A 24,440-nucleotide genomic window follows, 5' to 3' on the forward strand; every position below is an offset into this window, starting at 1 on the left:
TAGCTAGAATATATTAACATGCTAACAGCAGGAGATTTTGTTGTGCACTGCTTCCACTAAGATGCATGAAACTAAGGAAGGTGTCACAGCTTTGCTATGTTTGTTTGCAGTCTGCATTTCCAACCTGCTATATACCAACTGTGGCTTTCACTGGCTTGCTGCTCTAAGTCTGATTTCAAACTGGCTAACAAGTAGCTATTTGCCTGAAAAAGATAAATTTTGTAACTGAGGCTTTTTTTTATTTTTCATTCGTTAGAGCAAAATCCATATCATATTTAATGAAGCCTTAGCATATTTAGAGGTCTTTTTAGACAAACATGGTGGCACATCCTGGGGTATTGAGCTCTCTACCTCTTTACCCCCACCCCCCGCCCCCAGGTTGTGCTTTATGTAAAATATTGCAATAATTAATATTTAAAATTATCAAGGTGACTTCTTTTTTTCATTTTATACTTGTATTCTTTAGATTGAAGAGCTAGAAGAGAAGCTTAATGATGCAATCCATCAAAAGCAGCTGTTGTCTTTACGACTGGATAGCCAGCTGGCATTACAGCAAGAAGATGCTAGGTATGATACAAGTAAAACTAAGAATTTCATCTTTAATAAGTTACTAATATGAATTTAAATTAATTAATGGACTGTTATTGGAAACTTATGTTTTGCAGATTTCTTTCACAGATCATATTAGTATTTCCATTCTAAAAATGGAATTTAAATATGTAATATACATACAATTAAATTTGAATTCAACTTTCACTGGCTGAAGTTTGTGGATTTGGTTTTGTTGTTACCTGGATTCAAAACTTAATAGGAGTTGGGAGTATGAACATTCTTAGTAAGGATTCTCAGTAAGGAGCAAAAGGAGTAAGCAGAGGAGGCAAATTTACCATCAATTTAAATGGAATCTTTAATAACTCTGCAGTCTAGATGACTTGGAAAAGGTAATGAAATAATGTTTAGCACTTCCAGTTAGGATTGCTTATTGGTCAGAACTGGTGATGCAGAATCTTACTATTCATCTGGTTTTCATGAAACATTTTGATTAAACCCATAGCTGAAAATAGACTGGCTAGCAGACTTCTTCAAACTACTTTGTCAATTATATGTTTTACTTAATAGTCTCATATTAAAGTAGGGGATGCACCAGGTAACAGGATGTGACTAATTCAAAGTCATTCTGTAGTAAGCCTAAAAGCAGGTTTAAGGGACATGAAGCCATGTCCAAGATGAATTACAGTGAAGTTGTTCAACTAAGAGCAGCAGCAGATTGTCAGAAAAATATCTGTCATTTTGTATGCTTGTTGACACCAGAGTAGAATATTTTTATGTTTTTCATACATGAGTTACCTGAGGAATGCTCTGTAAAAATGCACTGGTGTGCAAATTATTAATAGGCATAAAAAACTTTAATTACCTTCCCTAGTCTTTTCATTAGTTTTCCTGCCTTTCTCTTACCTCACTTTTCATTCCCATTTAACAGAATCATGCACTATATGCAGAATAAGTTGCTGTGTTGCAGCTTTACTAACATGAGACTTTTTCTATTTGAAACCAGTGAGGCAGACATTCCTTTGTAGTACTAGCACCTGTTCTAAAACTACGTTTTCAAAACACATTCAGATGTAATTTAAAATTATTTAATTTGAGTATGTTTTCAGGAGTTACAGCTAAAACCTCAAAAAATACATCAGTTGCCTTTGATTTAAATAAAACCTTTGAAGCCTGTCTTAAGTGATAGGCAGTTTCTGTCACTGTTTAATATCTTGTCACTTGTGATAATAATAATGATAGTGATTTAAGGCTGTAATTAAGGTTGCTTAAGTGTAGTGGTGTTTGTGTTTTTGTGTTTGGGGTTTTTTTCAAGTGATCCTGAGTTTCTGTGTGATACTGGATAGAAAATGAAGAGTTGTGTGTGTGGAATAGGCCATAAGCATATAGGCTGAAACTTGGAAAGACCCAAACTGGAGTTATGACTGCTTATTTGTTGATGTAGTAGTTTCTGGGGTTTTGTGTAAATCTGTTCTGCTTTTTCATATTCTTGACTTTTTAAATGGTAATTTAAGATGAATTTTTAAGTTCAAGACAGCATATGTGAAGATTGTTACTTCTCAGATTCAACTTTGTATTGTCAATAAAGTTACTGTATTTTTATGTGTACTGTGAATGATATGATTGTGTAACCATGATGGTGTATGCTCTTGTGCTTATCACCTAATCTCTATCTGCAAATTGTCCCCTCTGCAAAATGAGGATAACTCACTCACTCCCTTGCTAGGATATTGTGAAGGTTTGTCACTTGTGTTACTCACTACTTAATATCTTCTGTTTTCAAATAAATCTTGAAGAAAACATCAGGCTCTAATGAAACAAGAAATGGAAACTATTTTATTGAGACAGAAGCAACTGGAGGACACAAATCGCCAACTAAGGGAGAGGGCTGGAGATATCCGTCGTAGTTTGCGAGACTTGGAATTGACAGATCATAGCTATGAGAAGCTAAAGTCTCTTCCTGAAGATGAGCTTTCTATCCCTGAATATGTTTCTGTGAGTATTGTGTTTTGTCTTGGTTTAAGATACAGCTGTATGCTGGGTCTGGCTGGGATGGAGTTGACTTTATTCGTAGCAGTCTGAATCTTGCTGTGCTTTGAATTTGTGGCTAAAACAATGTGTGCCTAAAACACATCTATGTTTTGGCTATTGTTGGACAGTGCTTGCACAGCACCAGGACTGGCTCTGACTGCCCCTGGCAAGGTAGGGGTGGTCATGAGGTTGAAAGGGGACATAAACAGACAGCTGACCTGAATTGGCCAAAGGAATTGGCCAACATCATGCTCAGTGATGTGTAAACTGTGGAGGTAGAGAAAGAAAGAGGAGGTGGAGAAATGGCTTCCAAGTAGTTAGTTATTGCTCAGAAACTGGCTGGGCATCAGTTTGCCTATGGGAGGTGGTGAGTAATTGTCTTTGCATGGATTTTTTTTTTTTGGCTTGGTTTGGTTTTGGTGGCTTGTGGAGTTTTTTGTGTGTGTGTGGAGGGGTTTGTTTATTTGTGTGTTTGGCTGGGTTGGTTTTTTTTTTTTTTGTTTGTATGTGTTTGGTTGTTTTAATTTTTTTCCTTCCACACTTGCTACCTGAGTTTCCTTGCTTTTCTTCTCACTGTCTCTTCTGTCCTGTTCCCACTGGGGGCAGCAAGTGAGTGAACAGCCATCTGGGTGCTTGGCTGCTAGCCAGAGTCAACCCACCACAAACTGTAAATTGCTTTTATTTAGAAATAAAGGGATGTGCATATAGTAGTCAGTCTGTACTCTTAGAATTCTTATTCTTCCCCAAATAGAAATGAAGGACCTTCAGAGGCAGATGTGCTTCTGGATCAGTCCATTATGACTGGATTGCAGTAAAGAGGGGCTCTCCCTAATCCCAAACAGTGATGTCTTAGAGTAGAACTAATGATGTGTTTTTAAGAACGTTAAGTAGATGGAGCATTAGAATTAAATGGTGGGCACACATTGATGATAGAAATACAGCAGCTGAAAACAGGGATTTGACTTGCCTTGCCAAAGCCACAGGTTAAAATGGCTCTTGCAAACATCTTTTACCTTTCCCTTCTGCTTTCCATCTGGTGCTTTTCTATCTGACTAAACACAGAAGATATGTTTTATCTTAAAGTATATTTTAATACTAATTTCCTTTATTGAAGACATTTGTTATTTGTGGCTTAGGGGTAGATGGAGGGGAAGAGGGATATTCTGTTTATACCAAAAAGACAATGCCTTCAGACTGTGGGATGTGTCCAGAGCATCCTGGCTCATTTTTGAGAAAGATGAGGATTTAAGCCATGTAAACTTTAATTCACCAAAGTATGAGCATTGTATTTATTTATAGTTATTAAGGAAGCTGTAAACAATACAATCTTAAAAAGCTTGGTGCGTTTCTTGAGATAGAAATGCTGTGTGAGCGAGTTCTTTTGATGAATTGATGTCATGGTATACACTGCTCTAGATATTTAGAAGTAAAGCTTGCATTCTTATCTAAAGGATGTTCTTGGGAACATATTTTCAAAAGTGACAAAACTTGGACTTGGACTAGGAAGATCATACAGCTCTTTCATGAGTGAAAAACAATAAAACTTAGCTTGGGGCCTATTAGGTAGTTATCCCCAGCTGTCTACTGTACCTGCTGCCCTCAGTAGAAGTATTTGAGGGTTTTCATTGATTCCTGCACTACCATGGTTGAAAAAGCATATTTTTAATACAAGCTGAAATCCACATCGTCTTGCTTAAAATAGATCTCCAAGAAGCTCCAGGACTTCAGGAGTTGGTTGACAGTCAATAGAAAAGACTTTGTAGCTGGGGAGGACGTATGCCAGGAGTTAGTAACCTTGCCAACAGCTTTAATGGAAGCTGTCACACCACAATCAGGGCACTTAGATTGTGAATAGACAGGGGCTCTAAAAAAGTTGTGAAGTGGGAGAGCTGAGCAACAGCCACCTTCTCTTAATCTACCTTTCTTTTCCTCTTACATTCAGCCAGTAGATGCTGCTTTTGTTTGTGACTCAAACTCCACTGCTTGTTCAGTGAAGCTCTCCTTTCTTCTTTACACATGCATCACTTTCTATTTTGAAGAAGTTTGGTTTTTTGTTTTTTTTTTTTAGGCCAAATTTGGTTTGTGGCTTTTTTTTTTTTCCCCCTGGAGAGGACATTCTAAAGATGTACCATAGTGAGATGATGTTTTCTGCTGCTTCTCAACATAATTTTAGCAACAGGAACAGCATGAACCTGAGAGTATCAATGATGTTTTGGCATTACTTTGAGCTATTTAGCTGATACTGATATGGGGGGAGGGCTACAGAACTGTTTTGCATGTCCTATCTATGCATCCATTTGGTATCTGAAGGCTAGGAAGAGTATGTTGAAGGGAAAAAGTAATTTTTCTGATACTATTTTCTGCTTTGCTTGCCCAAGGGGGAATTGTACATTTCTGAGGCAGATAATCTCTGACTTCATATCTGTGTGCAGACAGTGTAGTCTGCTGATACTAGGATAAAATTCTCCTTGTCAGGCAAGTTCTTAGAGAAAACTTGAGCAAGAATTTTCCAAGCTGTTTGTTTTTTCTGTTTCTCAATTATAAAGTACTTTAGAGCTTGCTGGGAGAGAAGTGAATGTATATATAATACTTCTACTCTATTTGAAATCTGGGATACAGGACAAACAGCAGGTTTGGTATTTGAAGATACAGCAAGTTTAAAATATGAGAATGTGAGATGTTTTTTCACTCTTCTTCCACAAAGGGGTGCAATAGTGCCATGCTAGAGCAATGATTAAGCAGTGTTTAATGTTATGATGATAAATAAATGATGTTTTAAGCATCTTAAAGTCATGTTTGTTCTGTTTTCAAGTTATGTGTAGATAATTAGTTTTTAAATTTTTTTGTAAAAATGATTTTTTAGAAACAGTTTATGCCAAATTTTGAAACACTTCAGGTTGTCAAACTGGTGCTTGGCAGCTGAAACACTTCATTTTTTCAGTAAAGCAAGCTTCTTTTGTAGTGTCTTGTAATGATTTGTAAACAATTTGGTGAAATATTTTATCTGCAAATTCTGTATTTTTCACCATGTTTTTAGTTGCATCATTTTGTTAACTACAGATTTTTGTACTCTAAGAAGGCACTTAACTGATGAAACTACTTTCACATAACTTCATTTAACGGAAGCCAACTTTCCTGTCCTCTGCATTCACCTGTTTTTAGCTTGACTCTAGCTTTCCATAAGAAGTGGTAGGCATATGCAAAGAGGTTTTTTTCAGAATTGTTTGGAAAGTGGTAACTTTTGCCTTACAGCAGATCTATATAAATGGGTAATTTTAAAGATACTTAGTTGTTTCTGAGAACCTATTACAGGAATTTTTGTTTCTACTTGACAAAAAAAGCAACATGTGCTTGGACCTCTGAGTTACACAGATGTTTATTGACCATCAGGCAAGCTAAATAACAGTAACAGTTGAACTTCTGATACAACCTTCTCATCTGCTGCATTCGTTTGCACTTACTACCATGGATTCACCTTTTACTGGAAGGCTGTGCAGGTATATTTATCCTTCATACCTGTATCCTGTGTCATCTTGGTGTGGTACTGAGTAATCTGTTGTAGAATTGTTGTTGTTAGGGAAGTGTGTTGTGATGACCCAAGTTAGTTTTCCTAGGGAAGTCACAGTTAAAATACAGTAGCTTAAGGGAGAAACTGGATGTGGTTTAAAAAAAACCAGTGCTTTAGTAACAATTAGTGACAAGGATATTTTTTAAGAAAAAAGAATTAGATCTATGTAGTCAGTAGAAACTGTAGTTAAGAGACTAAAATTGTACTGACTTAGTGCTTTGCATGCACACTTCTCATGTTTGGATTTTTTTCTTCCTGAGGAAGTAGTTGAACCCTGTTGTAGGTCGGAAGTTACCCACAAAACTAACTTCATTGTTTGATTCCATGCAAATCCATTAGAAGTAATGTGACTTAATAGGTGGACATGAAAAAACTCCTTCAATATTGAAGTAATAGAATATTGCAATAAAAAAGTAACTATAAAATAGTAAAGTAAGGGAATAATGTGCACTTATTTCATTTCCCAGATCAGAAAGACCATATATAGTTTTAACTCTAACATCTGATGATTAGTTTGTCATTTGGAATATTCAGAGCATTAAGAAATAAATTATAATACCTTATTTTGGATTAAACTTAATTCTAGTTTTAAAAAACATCCTTCATTTTGTTCATTTAATGTGTAAATGTAAACATAACAAATTGAGAATCCCTTGTTACCATATTAAAAAAAATTAAAATTGGGAAAGTTTACTTTTATTTTCAATAAAAAGTAATATTAAATTTATAGCAGATGTCCTATTTTAGCTTATGTTTATTTTGCTTCTAAAGGTAAGGATGAAAAATGAAGCCCTCTTGTTGAGTGCAACAAGTTCAAACAACTGTAACTTACAACATGTGCAGTATGTGGAAAAAATTGAAAACAGAAACAAAAAACCCACCACTTCTTAGAAGATTTCACTTTTCTGCCTTGATATTAGTCTTCCAGTCATGTTGCACACTTGCTTTGTTGTATAAAGCAAACTACACCTGTATGTACCTTGCAAATTTCCATGGCTTCTGTGTTTTTTAGAATTGTATGCAGTCAGTTATATGGAATATACCCGGAACTTTTCCTTGTTGTCTGCTATTTACAGGTAGCAAAACAGAAACTTGTCTTCCTTCTGCATGGAAGTGTAGTACAGCTTGCTCTTAAATGCTTATCTTTGCTTTCTTGCTTGTATTTCTTCTTTAATCATATATCAAACAAAGCATTAATGGTAAGGGTGTATCGAGTAACTTTTGCATGAAAATCGTGTTTAATTATCTTTTATTTTCTTTTCATCCCCCAAAACAAACATTTGAAGGCATTGAGTTAATCTGGGAGTACTAACCTCTGAGTACGTGTGTGTGGGTGTATATCAAAAAAGCTCTTTCTTCTTTGTTCTGTCTCTTTGTATTCTACAACTGACTTTGTGGTTTACTATGATTTTTTTTTCTGTTGTGTGTTTGGGTTTTTGTTTTGTTTTTGTTCAGTAGAAATGTGCTGGAAAAGTTTTATGGATCTTATTTGTCTGAGAGAGGAGTATGTGTTTAATGTTTTTTATTTTATTTTTTTAATCCTTTTACAAGGCTTTTTTCAGCGTTAATTTGGCAGAGTAGAGCCTATCAGAGGCTTAGTTGCATGATGCAGCTGAAGCTGAACCTGTATAGCAGCGAATCAATGCTGAATGTGTGTGTGGGGTGTGTGTCATGCTCCTTCATAGTTATGTGCTGTTCCCGCTTCCTGTGCTTGCTCTTGCATTTTGCTTGGTGCAGATTCAGCACACTGAACTGTAAGAAAGCAAAGCTCATCTCTGTTTCTACACACCCCATAAAAATTTATATTGGCTTGGGGGAAGTTAGCAAGTTCAGTTAGTTTATTACTAAATAGGCTTTTCAGCATTGTTTTTTTTAAATGCTGTTAAATCCAAAAGGCTTTAAAGTTGGTGCACCTAAGGGTGGGGAGCAAGTAGTCGATTAGCACCTCTTTTTTTAGTGAAGCAAGCTGACTGGGAACTGCCTTAGATGATCAGAAATAAAGAAATGTATATGTCTACCTTCATTATTTTCTTTTTCTTTTAATTTTTATGCAATGCCAAACATTATTTCTCAGCTGCTGGTGTCAAAGGCTGAAGAAAGATGCTGTCTTTATTCTGACACTTCCCCACCTCCACAAGGCCAATCAGGTTCCTAATATGCGCTAGAAATTGTTTGCTGAAATACTGCCACAAAATGTTCTGCTGATTTGTAAAAAGGAATTGTAGTTTTTTGACTGCAATTTTTCTAGTCTCAATTTTGAATGTATATCTTGTTCTAGATCCGATTCTATGAAGTAGTCCATTCCTTAAGGAAAGAACTAAGTGATCTACAGATGAAAAAGGAGAGCTTAGTAGAAGAGTTAAGTGGCTACAAATCCCAACTGAAGCGTCTTACAGAGGTTTGTGCACCTTAATTATCTGAAAAAACTGTGTAGATATGTATATGTACTGTGAAAATCTTTCTCCAAACAGATTATTCATGTATAAGAGTTATTCATGTATAAGAGAGAGAAGCTTTTTTGCTGTATAAAAATTACTGACGGGAGGAGGGAAAGAGGGAAACATGCTATGTATGTCCTGACATAACAGGTGATTTTATGGTATGGCTACCCTGAAAGATTTGCTCATGAGATGGTTTGGGGTAGACTCTTCGCAACTATGTCATGCTTTTTGAGGACAAGGCTCAAGGTAGAGAAACTGAGACAGGAAATCCATCCAGCAGTAGTTGAAGACACTGTGATGGTTCAGTGTGTAGTTCTAAAGGTGGGGATGTCTTGGTAGTAATTTGCTTTACTTTTTGTTGCATCTTGCTTGTTTTGCTTTTCAACTATTTATATTTTAATTTTTCTATTCTATACTAAAGAAAAAGATAATTGGATTTGAAATAAGGTATAAACACCAGAAGCACAGGAACAAATTATCTAAATATATTTATTTTTTTATTTTCAAAGCATAAAGGAGTTGAAACAGTATAAGGAAAAGGTTGTTTTAAAGATATTTATAAGTATTTGTAGTGTTTATGTATACAGCTAGGATGATTTCTGCCTTAGTTTACTTCTGCATAATCTGGAGTTGTGGTAAGACAGTTTTGGGTACCCAGAGTATATTTATCAAAGTCATGTTTGGCAAGGATTTAAATGCCACTGTCATTTTGCTGCCTTTGATTTACATGAGCTTTTCCCTTCATTGTATATTTAATATGCTCCGATTTAATACAATTCTGCAGGAGTATTTCAGCCTTCTGAGATATGACTGATCTGTGTTAATTTTTTGCTGCAGCAATTCAACTGAATAGTAAATAACAGTAATTGAAGTTGTGCTAGAATCAATTTTTTTTGGTATATTGACCTTTCTTGAAAATTTGTAATTCTGTTTTTTATACCACATGGTGGCAGTATCCACCTTTCCTACTGATGCAGTTTTCAGTTTGAATTTTACTATGCTTTTCCTTTTGATGCTGGAAGCACTAGAATGTTGCCTGTGAACTGAGGTGGTTCTTCGAATGCTTAAACACTGTTTGCATAAGCATGCTTAAAATGAGAGACAATTAGTGAGAGTGAATACCTCCTTTGAAAAAAAAATACAGAGGAAGAAGTTCAGATGTTGAAATGTCATAAGGAAAAGAGGCTTACTTACAGTTGTTAATAAAAAAATGTTCCTTAGGATTCTGAGGTTTTGGATACGATCACTTACTACGTTTCTTCCGTATGTGCAAAACCCCACCAAATCCAAGTCTTCACCTTACTTTTTTTTTTTTTAAACGTAGAAAGCGTGTATTTTCCTCATGTTGAGGTGGAACTTCCCATGTTCCAGTTTGGATATTTAATGATATGTGACCTGATACAAGGTATTTTGTGTATGGAGAGACTTAAGGGTTTCTGTATTTTGCTTCTGGCAAGTTTAGATTTGACCTAGTGACTTGATGAGTGTCACTGTAACAAGGTACTTCAGGCTGTTTCAGATAATAAGGTAAGAGGTGCATCCTCAGTATGTGGTGGTACTTTAGAATTTCTAGTGTACTTAGTATACTACAGTGAACATGATTGCATGTTTCTTGCAGCTTGTGAAGAAGTGGTTTCAAGGTGGATTGTTGGGGTAACTTATTTGACCTGTTTTGACAGAGGTGAGCTTTATTGCAAAGAAATTTTTCAGCAGGAAATAAACCACAGATCATTCTGAGTTTTACATAAGCTCTCATGCTCTTTTACTGTTGCCTTTTTGGTTTTTTTTTTGTGTTGGTTTGGTTTGGTTGGTTTGTTTGGGGTTTTTTTGGTTGGATGGGGTTTTTTGGTGTTTTGCTTGTTTGTTGTTTTGGTTTTTTTTCCAAGGTATTGCAATCATTCAATGTTTCCAGCTGCATGAAACATAGCTTGTGAAGCTGTTATTTAATAGCTTACATTCTCCAAATCATTCCTCTGGTTTTCCATTCAATATCCCTTGAATTTTAAGATTTCTCCAACAGTCGCAACATTTCGGTTCTCTATGTAGTTTATCAAGAAAGTGTCTGTTCTGGGTTTGGGAAACTGAAAAATTGGCATCTGAAATACAGTCATCACTGAAGTTAAAACAATCTTTTTTTCTTTCTGTGAGAATAAACCATTTCATACAACAAGCATTCCTTTTCTTCTGCTATTGCAGATAATCAAAGCTCTTCCTAATGAGTTTCAACATGTTGTTTTTTTTTTTTTTCCCCTCTTTGTGGGACATGGGAAAGAACTAAAATACATGTTCAGTCTAAATCTTTCTATTAACTATTAATGGCTTGAGAGTGGAGGATTTTGCTGGCTTTTCTGGTTGTTCATGGCTGACAGACTAGGTTTGAGTAGATTTTATGTGTGTAGATGTTCACCCAGAAATAATGTGATGAGAAATATGAGAGAATTAGGTATAGATACTTAGGAAAGTGTATCTAGCCAACAGAGAATTGAAAAAGTTTAAAGAAAATCCAAACTTCTGTAATGTAAAGCCAACTCTAGGAAAATTTTGATGTTAAATGAATTAAGACAACCATTACCCAACATAAACTGTTACGACTGTAGTTCTTTAATTTGGTCAGAGAAAATGATCTCTGATTTTACTGTTCTGTTTCAAAGTGTGAGTGTAAGACACTTCTCTGCTTATGAGCATTTATATACTGGTCTGCAAGAAAGCAAAGCATCACGGTTCTGTTCTCTGAATGCTATTATGAAGAGCCAATATTGTTTATATAAAATCAGGTTTTCAGCTAAGTATTTTTAGCTATGCTGCCATAATTTTTTTGTTTTGTTGGGGGGTGGAAAAAAAAATACAACCACAAAGTCCAAACAAAACACATTGTTGTCACAATAGCGCTAGCCTGGCACAAAAGTGAGTGCAGCAGCCTGGTATTGTAGGTTCTTAGCCAGGTGAATTTCTAAACATTCAGCAGTACCAGTTAGGAAGCTTGGTCCTGTAAAAATTGAATTGTCATTGTAGCCCTGTAGAAACTAATTAGAATTCTAAGACTTGACAAATCCATGTGTTCTTTATCTCTAGGCAATTCATTCGTTAATTTGTATTAGCAAAACATTTATACATGACTTCAGGGCATAAAAGACATCTTTCAAATATTTGTTACCTCTATTTGTACCCTAGGTATATGAAAATTAATTTTGTTTGTCCAGAAGGGGCAGGAGGTCCCAAATATGTGTTAGCTTCTGTTAATCCTCATTTAATTCTTAGTATGCTGAGGACTAAGACCACTAAAACTGCAACTTTGTAGCAAAGTCCTCTTGGTTATTGTCTATTGCTACTCTGAGTTAGCACTTAAAGCCTGCTCAATCTGTAAGGCAGGCCCATGAGGGTGGGGAGCTGCTGCTGACAGCTTAAGGTCGAGAACAGTGTGTGAAGACTGATTTATAGCACTGGAACATAGTCTGATAAACAGAGCTAATGTCAAAAGATCTTTGTCACTGTTGTCTGGTTGTGAAGTTGTGTGTGTAAGTGGCAGTACTGCCACTAAGTTTATGGCTTTCTGTGTTACAGTTTTATCTGCAATTTAGACCAGTGTAGCAGCAACAGACAGGGGGGAGGTGGTGGAACTAGTGAAAAGAGTGTTATTGTAGTTACCAAATGTACATACAGACTCATTTCAGTCCTTCTTTTACAGTGCTCAGCACTTCAAGAACAAATAATGTTGGCACCACCACTTCTGGAGGTACAGAAAGTCCAGCTGTAGTGTTGCATTACCAGGAGCTTCCCAGAAACAAAACCAGTTGCTGATGTGTGTGTTCCCATGCTGAACATCAGTGTACTATTTTCAGAGTTGTTTGCTTCCAGAGTGGTTAGAACCTTTCTTCAAACAGATGTAATTTACTACTTGCATGTTTCTCTCAAGAATGGGAGAGTCTGAGAAGGAAATTCTGCTTTTCTTTGTAGCTCTATAAGATTAAGTATTGCTTTCTTCTGGCTATGAGTTTCTTGGCAATATTTTCCTGGAATTCAGTCTTGATGTAGTTATATCAGGGCTTGCTTTCTTTAGCTATTTTTTATGTAAAGTTGCCTTCAGGACTTGCAATCAAATGTATAGCATGACAATTATCTAAAAGCTATGGTTAGCCTAAAGACAAAGCTGCATGTATGTAGGACAAAGATCTCTTCTACGACTTCATCTCTGAATTGGGATTAGTAGCTGTCAGATTTTTCTAGACATACCTAACAATTTTTTCTGTGATAATGTTTCCCAGCTGGAGGAAAAACATTTCTATAGTCTTCAAAGAATGAGCTAAGCTATTGCACTCAAAGGATCAGTTGGCATTAGATGTATCTGAATATTGCAAAATTGAGTGTACTGTTGCTACTCCAGAAGGACTGTGTTCTCCGACATTTCTTCTCAGGTTTACACATCAGTAATTAAAGACTACACACTAGATCCCTTTTGCAGACCCTGAATGTCAATTTTTTTCAAGTGGTGCTTTGTTAACTTGGTCTTCACATCTCTGTAGAAAGGACAGATGAGACCTCATTCTTAGGTGAGAGATGTGCCTCCTTTCCTTCATTGCTGTTAATATTTATCTTGTTCAGAAAAAAAAGCTGCAAAGAATTCTACGAATAACTACTAGCTTGTAACATTTCCAAGACTCAAAAACCAGGTATGTATCTATGAAAGTTCCCTTTTTTTAAATTGATGTCTTTCTACCTCTTTTATTATATAGCTATGGCTCGTATAGACTGCTAGTAGTCGTTCAGAAATTCAGAAGTACCAAATGGCTTAATTCTAGTCTCTAATACAATGATCTCAAGGTTCTGTTTCACTTGAGAATATTTCACTGAAGATCCTAGTCAACTCAGATCCAGAGAGAAAGAGCTCTTTGTTCTCCCCATTTTCTTTTGCAATAGAGGCACCTAGGCCAAATCTTTTCTTTCTTACCTTTCTTGCAAAACTTTTCTATTTTGGAAGTAGCTCAACATTTTTGTTTATAATTTTTAGTTTCAGATAGTGTCGTATCTGCAGTCCTTAGCAGATTACCAAGTATATATCAACATACTAGAAGAGACGTCTCATTCATCCCGTTATACATAACTACTTCCCTAGTTTTTGGCAGTTATATTCAAAATGCAATACAGTATTTATCTAAATACAATTTTTGAATGCATGCTATGTAAACAGATTGGAGCAAAATGTCATCTTCACCTCATCCAAATAACTCAAAGAAACTGATTTTCACAGTAGTATAGTATCTTTACATTTGCCTAGGGTTGTTAGGTACCTTAGAATATGAACGGAAAGTGCTGTCTTGTGTAAGTGATCTTCTTTTAAATAATCTTTAAAAAGCAGAATCACTTTCTTCTGCAGGCTTATCTGTAGACAGTGTGGAGAGGTCATGCTGCTTCTGCTTGATTGTCTGATTCATCTTTTCCCTGCATTTCTGTTGTCTTCTTATCCCCAAAGGCTTTTTTGAAAGATCACCTAATCCCTACCATGTATTATGTGTTACTAACTGTGTTCAAAAATTGTCACTCAGTTTTTGTACTTGAAATTTAGATAAATGTTCATTTCAGTGACTGTGAGAAGCTGCTGTTCATTCCATTGGAGAATAACAGTGAAACTGATGTCTGTCATTAGATCTTTAGTTTCTCTACTAGTTTGGGTTTTAAATGTTGCAAACCAGGCAAGTTCAGAGTCTTCTTTCTTACCATAAAATTATAGAATGCATCAAGTTGGAAGGCACCCTGGAAGGTCATCTTGTCTAAGCCTACTGAAATGAGCAGGGATATCTTTAACTAGATCAGGTTTCTCAGGGCTCCATCAAGTTTCACTTGTAGTGTTTCCAGGGATGGGGCCTCCACCACCTCCCTGGACATCCTGTTGCAGTATTTCACTATCCTCGTTGTAGAGAACTTCCTACTACTATCCAACCTAAATCTACTCTGCTCCAGTTTAAAATCATTACCCCTTGTCCTATCACTACATGCCCTTGTAAAGAGTCCCCTTCAAACACTGAAATGATTCTGTAAGGTCTTCTTGAAACACTTGTCTGTCAAAAGTGTTTGTAAACTAAAAAGAAGCACTTCTTGGTAAGAAATACTGCACATGCTCTGTAGAAGTCACCTGTACTGGTTAATAAGAGTTTGCTTGGACAATGTTTGCCTATTCATCTTGCACAGAACAGTTATGTTTGTTTTAACCACCTCATCTGAGTTGCTACTCTGCAGTAGCAAAAATTAGTAAGAAGAGGAAGAAAAGCCAGGATTGTGGGCAGGATCATTGCAGTCATGTTCCTTGTGAGGAAGTGCTGTTCGTCCTTTCATTTTTTTAAGGTTTGTGGGCTTACTTAAGTTATTTTTATTTATTGGTCTTATTTCCAGGACCTCATTCATGTCCTTGAAAGTGCTCTGTATCTTGATCCTTTTTAAAGCTCTCTTTTTGCTTCAGCAGACTAAAGCTGTTCGTCAAGGCTTAGAAGCTATCTCTTGAAGATAAATTAAAAGATAAAGTGTTCCATTGCAGAGATCTTAAAATCAGTTCAGGATAAACTAAATTAGCTTCATCACATGCAAAACAAGGCTTATTCTTCCTAAGCACAGACAGTTTGATTGCATGTCTTTAAGAGGCATCACTATAGAAATCCAGAAGGTTGTGTACCTGCTACCTGGGGATACGCATACCATCCAGGGGGTTTTGTGTGTTAACATATGGACTGTTTATTAGCTTGCCCTCACCACGTTTCTTCATGTGATTAAATTAGAACTTTGACACTTAAAAGATTAGTTAGTTGAAAAATGGTGACCTATGCAGTAGAATTAGTATTTCTTCAAGAACTATAGTAAATCTCTAAAAAACAAACAAAATTTCCTTCCTTTAATTATTTAACAGTTTGATACTTTAGATGAGTCTTAGTATCACTTCTCGAAAGTAGACTTTAACTTCCTTCCCCTTCACTAGAGTTATCATATTGTAACATGACATGAACAACTGATTTGTTAAATAAAGTTCAAAACTTAATTTAGGTCTCAGGTATTAGAAGGATCTAGTTTTGCAGATATTTAACTATTCTCTTAATTCTTGAGAGGTATTTATGACAAATTTGTGCCGAGGTTAACCAATTTATTTTTTTAATTATATATTTTTTTATATATATATATATATATATATACACACACAACTTAATATAGGTTCTCCTCTAGCTGCTAAATGTGTAATACAGAGTTTCAATAGCCCACTCTGTGAAGGATGTATGAATTCCAGCATGGTGTCAGCAGCAGAATGGAAGAGGATATCCACGGAGGAATTGTATCCAAACTTAATCTTCCAATTTGAACTTAAGTGCCCTTACCACCATTTCCTATTGCAAGATGAGTCATGTTTGCACTGTGTAACAGGCTACTTGCACCTGTATGTCACATATTTGAAACTAGCTAACTTGTACACAACACCTCTAAAGACACGTGACAGAGGCTTTGCCTTTTAAAAAATGCCGTCTTTATAAATGGTGGCATGTTAAATGGTTTAAGGAGGAAGTATTCTCTAGTGTTAAAGTATATCCATTATTTAGGGTAAACATAAAGAGAAGCCATATATACCAGTGTGTTAGGATGAATAACAGTAGTGTCTTTAGATGGTATATTTGTAACGATATACCATCCAAAATCCTCATGAAAACTTTCTCGGTGTTGTGATTCTGTGACTGCGATCTAACGTGATTTTTTTAGTGTAAGTGAAAAATACTAGATTTGTGAAATGTAAAGCAAAAAAAAAAATCTTATTTATCAACAGAATAGTTACATAATAGTTTGGTATCACACTACAATAGAAGTTGGAAGGGATCTCCAGACATCATTGGGCCCAACCCCCCTGCCAAAGCAGGATCACACAGGGTAGCTCATGGGGCTTTTCTGTAGTGTCTTACAAATATTTAGGTGTGTTTTTTCAACAGTGCATTCTTGTCAGCTTTGCATGGTGCTGTGGATTTGATGAAGGTGTTTGTTTGTCTCTCCATCACTAATCTACAGTACTATCCTTGTGTTGATTTCTCCTAAGAAGCTGTAATTAGCCAGTCACTCTCTATATGCTGTTGTTCTAAACTGTTCTTATCTATTAAAAACTAGCTACACACAATTGTTATGCTTTCTTGTAAGTATGTAAAGCATGGCTTTCAGTTTATTTTGAAAATTACACAATGCCTCTCTCTACAAGGTAAATGCAATGGCTAAATGATTGGTTCAATAATTGCATCCTAAGGCAGTCGTTTGTTTTGTGTTGTTCTTCAACGAATAATATTTGATGTCCATTTGGTATAACCAGATTAAATTATTGCTTAATGAACATTCATTATTGAGCTTGCCATGCGTCAACCCTAGCAGAAAAAAAACAAAACTCAGTAGTAGTCTAAGAAACAGAATACAGGGAAAAAAAATGGATTCTAGGAAGGTATTCTCAAATTTTTAACAAGCAACTCTTTTTCCTGTCTGTCAGTTTTCCTTAGTACAGGGGGTAAGCATTATGGTTTTGTTGTTTTTGTGAAAAAATTACTATGTAGTATACCATTTAGGACAAGCAAGTAAGTTATTTTGTGAAAATAAATACCTACTTCATAGGAGAATTTGAGAAATGGAGTCTGTATTGGGAATTAAGGTACAAAAGTCATCTATTCCCATGAGGGATTAGGGGGAAGAGTATGGTAATTAGGAATTCCGTTTCCCTTCAAAAGGAATATCCAGTGTTCTAAAAGACAAATGCTTTCTGTATGTTCTCTTGCTTTTGGTCCCTTTTTTCTAGTTCCCATAGTTTCCTTTTGGGGTTCTTTTGGTTTTTGTCTTTTTACTTCCTCCACAAAAGCTTTGGATAAGATACACAAGCAAACATAAGTTACAAGATACAGTTTGGAAAAAAATGGCTAAAATTTTTAATATAGTGACAGAAGTTGCCAAACTTTCTGAATCGCCAATCCTCTTTTTTTTTCAAAATGGATCAGCAAGTATCTTCAACAGGAGATTTGTCTGTGAATATTCTAAAGGTGGTGTGACTTCTGTGCTTCTGCTGTAGGTTTGTAGACCCACTGGCTGTATGTATGAGGGTTATTGGAAGTTGTGCTAATAGACAGATATGTTAGAAAAAAAATGGGTACGTTGATCAAGTATTTAGAATAAGATAAAAATACATTGAGTATCAATACAACTGTTTATTCTGTGGTATGTGCTAGATTTCCAAATACTGAGACAAATGAAAATAGTCTTATGAATATTCATAAGAGGTTTTCACAAAACGTAGTTGGTGATTGCTTTAAGTAAATATCAGTGTAGCTGTGATCATTTCAAAATGTTTTTGCCTTGTAGAGCTATGAAGAGGAGAGGAGAAGTCGGTCAGAGCTTGAGGTTAGATGCCAGCGTTTAACACTGGAGCTGGCTGATACCAAGCAGATGATTCAGCGAGCAGATTACAGACAAGAGAACTATGATAAAGTAAAATGGTACGTATCTCAGTGGTTCAAGTGTTCTACTAGCATTCAAATGTTAATTGGTAAACTTACTTTTTGGTGATGCACACCACAGATATTTTTCCTTACCTCAGTCAATGATGTTTCAGTTATCTCCTTGATTATATTGTAGTTGTAAGATGAACAGCATTTTGAAATCTGATGCATCAGTCTATCTTTTTGAAAGTTTATGATTAGGGATTTACTATGTTTTCAGAAGAGCATGCCAGTCTCAACTCAAGAAGTGGGAGCTATTGATGCCAAGCATCTTAGAACAAGTACTCTCTTTTTTCTTTTTTTTTTTTTCTTTCCTATGATCTAACAAAAGGCCCTGTGGTGTACTGTGTAGAACCTACATAGTGAATTAAGAGGGTAGGACCTTAGAAATATTTACGATTTAATGTATCCTTGTAACTATAAATTTGAAAGGGCTATTATGAGAACTCTGTTGTCAGAGAATCTTAGGATTACTTTAGTAAATTCATTTAACTGCAGGAAGTTCCAATGTCTCTCTTAATTTTTAAAATACAGATTTTATAGTTTAGCTTGTGATTTGAAGGCCAGTCTTATAAACACCAATTGCAAAATAGTGGAAATGGATTTCTTATTAATGCACTCACAGACATACTTCACAGTACATAGCTCCCAAAAGGCTTTTTTAGTGTGCTGGCAAGTACAAGAAATCTGGTGTTTGGCACATGTGTGTAGGAATGGATTAAAAAGTGGGGAATACGAATAGAAGGCATCCTGTTAGCTCCTTTGTTGCTTGTATGGAATTAACTCAGGCACAGTTACTGACACAAATGATTGTTCCAAAGAATCAGTCTTCTGGATAACTGTTTATAGGTATACGTACTAAAACAACCTCGAAGTATACCTGGAAGCTTGTTAGAAATAGGATGGATTAATGCTATGGTTTGCTTCCCATGTGCAACTGCATCTTAGTAAATGGTTTGTAATAGTGTTTGTGTGAATAGCCTCAGTGTTTATCAGTGTGCATTTAAAATAGTCTTTGAGTTGAAAAAGGCATGACTGAACGTGCCAAAACTACATTTGAGAGAGTGGGTTATGTTCATCTGGGTAGGCACAGATGAAGGGGAGGGGCTCTCAGCACTGTTGGCATAACTGCATGAGGATATTTGTGACCATTGCAGGAGTTAATCACTTCCAGGCTTGTTTCTGACTTTTAAAATGCTATGTCAAATCTTGTAGTTCTGATGTACTACAGGTAATCCCAGTTTAAAGCCGTGCTGTGCTTAATATCAAACTGGTTTCAAACTACAAGCTTATACTGGCTCATTCATTGCTCTGTTCTGACAGAGTCAGATAAAGACATAGAGCTTCTTCTTTATGCATCTGGAAAGCACTTGTGTTCAGGGCACCAACGTAATTTTTACAACTGTGTCATGTATATTTTAAACATGAGAGTAGTACAACTCCTCTGCCATCGACGGAGTATGTACAAGGGAGAACAGCAACTAAGAACAAGCATGCGTTTCTTTCTGTTAGATTAGGAAGATGGCAATAAAGTTACTTCACTTTTTCATCAGACTTTGATATCTGCTCAAGATTATGTTGTGGGAAATAGCATCAAAAGCTCAATAAGGATGGACAAGGGTGCTCATGGTTTGTTGCTGAGAGGAGATGTGTGGCCTGAAGCTATACTAAAGAAGAATAGTCAAAGGAGGATGAAATAACAATCCTGACTTCCCATCTGAAGTTATAATTTAGGATTAATTTTTAAATATTTAGACACAAAGAAAATTCTTACATACAAGAAGATACTGTTGCAGATGTTAATAACTAAAAAAAGGTCAGATTATCACTAATTGCCTTCTGAGTGACTGGTTGGAAGAAGTTGGTTTCATGAACTGAAAGAAAACTGAGAAGTAATAAGTTCACAGGAATTTTTTCTTTATACTTCTAAAAGTTTCCTATTTTAACAGTGAACGTGATGTATTTGAACATGAATTGTCAGAACTCAGAAGAAAATATGAAATACTGGAGGTGTCACACAAAGCACAAGCTAAAGAAAGAAATGACTTATCAAAAGAGGTAAAGTTCTTATTTCTATATTGTCTGTTTCTTCACCTTGGGAATTTGATTCTTTGTTTAGTCAAGTCTGTTGATCACCTGCAGGATCATGGACTAGTTTAGAATAGGATGGTCCTCTCCAGCCCTCCCATGTAGTGCAGAGCCAGCTTAGGTCTGGTTACTTAGGACTTTGTCAAGTTTTGGATATCTTAAATGATGGAGGTTCAACAGCCTTTCTGCACAGTCTGTTTCAGTGTTTGTCCTCCTCTTTGTGAAAGTTTTTGTAAAGCTTTTGTTCTTTCTAGACATCAACAATACATAGTCTTCTTTCTTGTGACTCCCTAGTAAAAAAATAATACAGTTGCCAGAAATTTCCTTCAGTTTGCCTTTACAGAAATTAGTCCTGTATCAGGAATAGAGAGACTGCTATTCTGGACATCTTCTTTCTATGATACTGCAGATAGACAAGAGGAATTCCAGTACTGCTTCCCTTTTGGATCAGACTGCCTACTGGGACATGTTTTTCTTAAACATGTCTCCAGTTGTCTTTGAAAGCCTTTCTTCTGAGAAAATGAATAAATGCTTCTTATGGCACAGTGGAGTTCTTATCTTTGTTGGAATTCCAGTGAGTTCTGATCTGGTTTAGATTAGTTACTCCACTCAGATCTCTGTCACTGCCATCTGAAAAAGACTAGTATTGAACAGGGAAATGGTTTTGCTGTTCCAAAGACATTTCAATAGCCAGAGGCCTGTCAGATCAAGAGAAATGTCCCTTGCTGTTTCTCTGTTCAGTAATTAATTTTATCAAGAGTCACAAATTCTGTTCTGTGATGGCACCCTTACTGGACATATGATAAATTTTGGGTCCAGGGACTCAGAGAAACACATGTAGAGAATGTTTTCAAGTCTGCTGCCTTGATCTATAGGGCTTTTGGTAGTTTATACCAGTACAGGCTTTTATTACTCAGTATCCATTTCTGCATCTGAATTATTGGGAGGATTATTTCGCTGAACCTCTAGGATTAATTGTTTGCCTTAAGTAAGCTAGTTAGGATAGAATCATCCAAGCCTATCAGAACCACTACGGCATTTTTCCCTTCATCTGCTGTAGGTGTAATTCGGGAATGGCTTTATGGGAGGGGGAAGAAGCTTTTGCTGAATGTCAAGAGAAACTTTTTCAGTTTATATCCTTATTGAGTAATTATCAGGTGGTTGTTCTGTACGACTTCCATGCAAAAATATTTTCCAAGCTGTATTTCTGTATAGAAATCATTCCATGAAACACCAAAGGGAACAGAGAAATAATTGGTTGGCTGTTCTGAATTAATTTGTGCATGAATGTGAATACATGATACGTGAATTCATGTGATTATGTGATATGCAAGGTGCACTGCATGAGAAGGTTGTTCATAATGCCTGTTCTGGTCCACGCAAGAATCAAATGGAGGATCTCTGTGTTACTGCTTTGGCAGCTGAGTAAATAAGACCAGTTATACCTGGGAGATTTTGGGGAGGTTGTGTTCCATAGTGACTTTTTAAAACTGTGCCACAGATAAAGTAGTGGCTGTAACTACCACTTTAAAGATAGTATTTCTCTACTTTACAAGTAACCATAGAGATTCTCTGAAACACTAAGGGAAAAACTGACTTTGTCTTAGAAAATCTCTTTTATAAAATCAGTCTGAAGGCTTTGTTAGGCCGTTTATTCATCAGTGCTACAGCACAGTAAGAGCCTATAGCAATGGCCAGAAAAATACTGTTGTGTATATCAGTTTGTATGTACTCATCAAGTACTGCAGTGTAGCAGCAACAATAGCTTTTGGGTTTGTTTTTTTTGTTATTAACGCTCTACTAAATTAATCTGGAATGGATTAAAAGTATCACTGCTTTAAAATACCACTTCAATACTTTGTGATTACTTGAATCCCTTGGAAGGTCTTTGGTGGGTTTTGTGTATACAGATACAGGATCACAAGAGGACTGGAAGAGCATATAATTCTGTTTGTATTTATTCCAGAGGAGGACAAATTAGATGTCTGTGTTCACTGTAGATATATATTGATAGCCTGTTACTTCTAGAGAAAGTGAAAGGAGAGTTGTTTTTTATTCTGAAATAAACCAAAGCATAGGACAGCCATTTAGACCTCGCCCTCTGTAGTGCTCAGCAAGTGGGCTGGTACTTCAAAGAGCATTTTTTTGTGGTATAAATTTTCAGCTGTTTAACTAGTTGCTACATCTTTAACTTGAGTATCCCTCTTAAGTAACCTGTTGCCCTTTTATAACTCAGAATGGGTGATATTTATATAAAAATGTACATATCTTTATAGCTTTTGGGGACATATTTCTGTTATTAATTTATGATTCTTTGAATTCGGCATGTGACATCCATAGGAGCTTAAATGAGATGTTGAAACTCTGTGTTGCTACCATGACTGAAGTGTTAAGCCACTCTGCACCAGTGCTGTTATGCTCTGTGGCTGTTCTCTGGACAATGTTCTCCTTGAACAGATGGAGACTACTTTCTCTCACACGACTCTTTGCTTGGAGTAGTAAAGATGGATGATTGGGAAGACTGTTGCAGAGACTCACAAGATAGTAATGTTTCTGCCTTGGCATCAGTTCAGCTTTTTTTAGCAACATAATACGGAATGAAAGTCAAAACAAGGCATGCATAACCTTGTTGTCCCTTGCTGCTAGCTCGGAACGTTACCTTGTCCACAACAATCACAATATATCAGCTAGCAGTTTTACTTTTTCTTTATGGACTAATAATCACTCTGGTACCCTTAGATTTTTACTTTTCTTACTGAGAATGTTGTAGCCAGTATGATGACAGATTGACACCAAGACTCAACATTAGTATTTTTGACATAGTCTTATTCAGTACTATCACTATGCAATACTGAAGTACTATTTAGATAGATTAACAGACACTTTACCTCTTTTTTCAGGTGCTAACTAGAATAAATAAATCATAAAAACTCATAATAGGTTTATTAAAGTATTTTTTTCAGTTTAAAGCTTCACCAAATTACGTTAAATGTAAGTTTAAATAGTTTTTTTCTGTTTTTTTTTTTTCCTGTTCAAGTGATTTCACAGAAGAGATTTAAAATGGAATTGCAAATATGTGTACATAGGCTAAATACTTATCTTGAAGTTCATGTTGAAGTGTCTTTTTAATGCCTTTTATAGTTGGCAACCATACAACAATCCCTCAACTTGTTGCAAAAAGATAAAGATTATCTTAACCGCCAGAACATGGAGCTTAGTGTTCGCTGTGCACATGAAGAAGACCGTCTTGAAAGACTTCAGATTCAGCTGGAGGATGCCAAAAAAGCCAGGGAAGAAATGTATGAAAAATACGTTGCATCCAGGTAAGTTATTGTGTGTTCACTTCTATCAGTAAGCAAGTTATTTAACTGCTTTCTCTTGCTTATTACACAATTTGCAGACACAATTTAATTAAATATATTTTTAACTTTTAGAAAGCTAGTCTGTATTTGTATAACTAGACACAGAACACTTTTATTGGGTCTTAATGTGTATCAGGAAAATATTTTGTTAAACTTTGATGTAACACCATGGTAGTGAAGATGTCAGTGTTGAATGTTTATGGCAACTGTTCTCATAGGTGTATATCAAAATTTATGGAGGCAGCTGTAATTACTTACCAAAGATAGAGTAATTCCTTAAAGTGCATATGTTACATATCTTCCCCTGACCCAAATGATCTTTATTAAATCCAGGAGTATTTGAAAGACAATCCAAACAATTATTGCAGAATGAAATAAATTTAGTCTTCGCAAGTGTTTAAAATAGAACATACTATGTTTCATGTCAGCTATTAGAGCTTATCGGTCTTTCATATCTCAAGTTTGAATACAGATTCCGTAAATTTTAGCCTTGAAGTAGGTCAATCGTTGTATGCTGCCACAATGGTAAAAGAGTGTGATAAAATCCTTATGCTGTTTGAATTGGAATAAGTGTATCTATGGGATAGTGAACAGGAAACACTATACTGTTCAGCTACATATCTTGTTACATATGTAATGCTATACCACAAAATTTCATATTATGTTCGCTGCAGGACTTCAATTCTAAATCGTATGACTAACAAGAGTGTCATCTCATGTCAAGCCACATTTAGATTTTTTTCTTGTTCAGAATGCCAGCATTATCCAGTTCAAGTTATTTCCCTACATCTAGATGTCAGAAAATATCATCTTGGTATATATCCCAAAATTGCATCAAATATTTGCCCTTATATACTTCATTAATGAACATAAACCCTTTTTTTATTAGTGTCCTTTAAAAAAACATCTGGGA

The 24,440-nt window shown here is 35.8% G+C and overlaps 1 protein-coding gene across 1 annotated transcript in view; it reads left to right on the forward strand.

The window, feature by feature from the left end:
* PIBF1 (progesterone immunomodulatory binding factor 1) overlaps positions 1-24,440 on the forward strand; it is a 124,415-nt gene that overhangs the window by 687 nt on the left and 99,288 nt on the right. The window contains exons 2-7 of the mRNA XM_054385371.1: positions 467-567; positions 2,346-2,544; positions 8,427-8,546; positions 17,941-18,074; positions 20,027-20,135; positions 23,307-23,488. Of these exons, the coding sequence (XP_054241346.1) occupies positions 467-567; positions 2,346-2,544; positions 8,427-8,546; positions 17,941-18,074; positions 20,027-20,135; positions 23,307-23,488 (845 nt within the window). The remainder of the gene's footprint in view (positions 1-466; positions 568-2,345; positions 2,545-8,426; positions 8,547-17,940; positions 18,075-20,026; positions 20,136-23,306; positions 23,489-24,440) is intronic.

The sequence above is a fragment of the Indicator indicator genome, chromosome 1 (assembly GCF_027791375.1).
Source record: "Indicator indicator isolate 239-I01 chromosome 1, UM_Iind_1.1, whole genome shotgun sequence".
In the NCBI taxonomy this organism is placed as follows: domain Eukaryota; kingdom Metazoa; phylum Chordata; class Aves; order Piciformes; family Indicatoridae; genus Indicator; species Indicator indicator.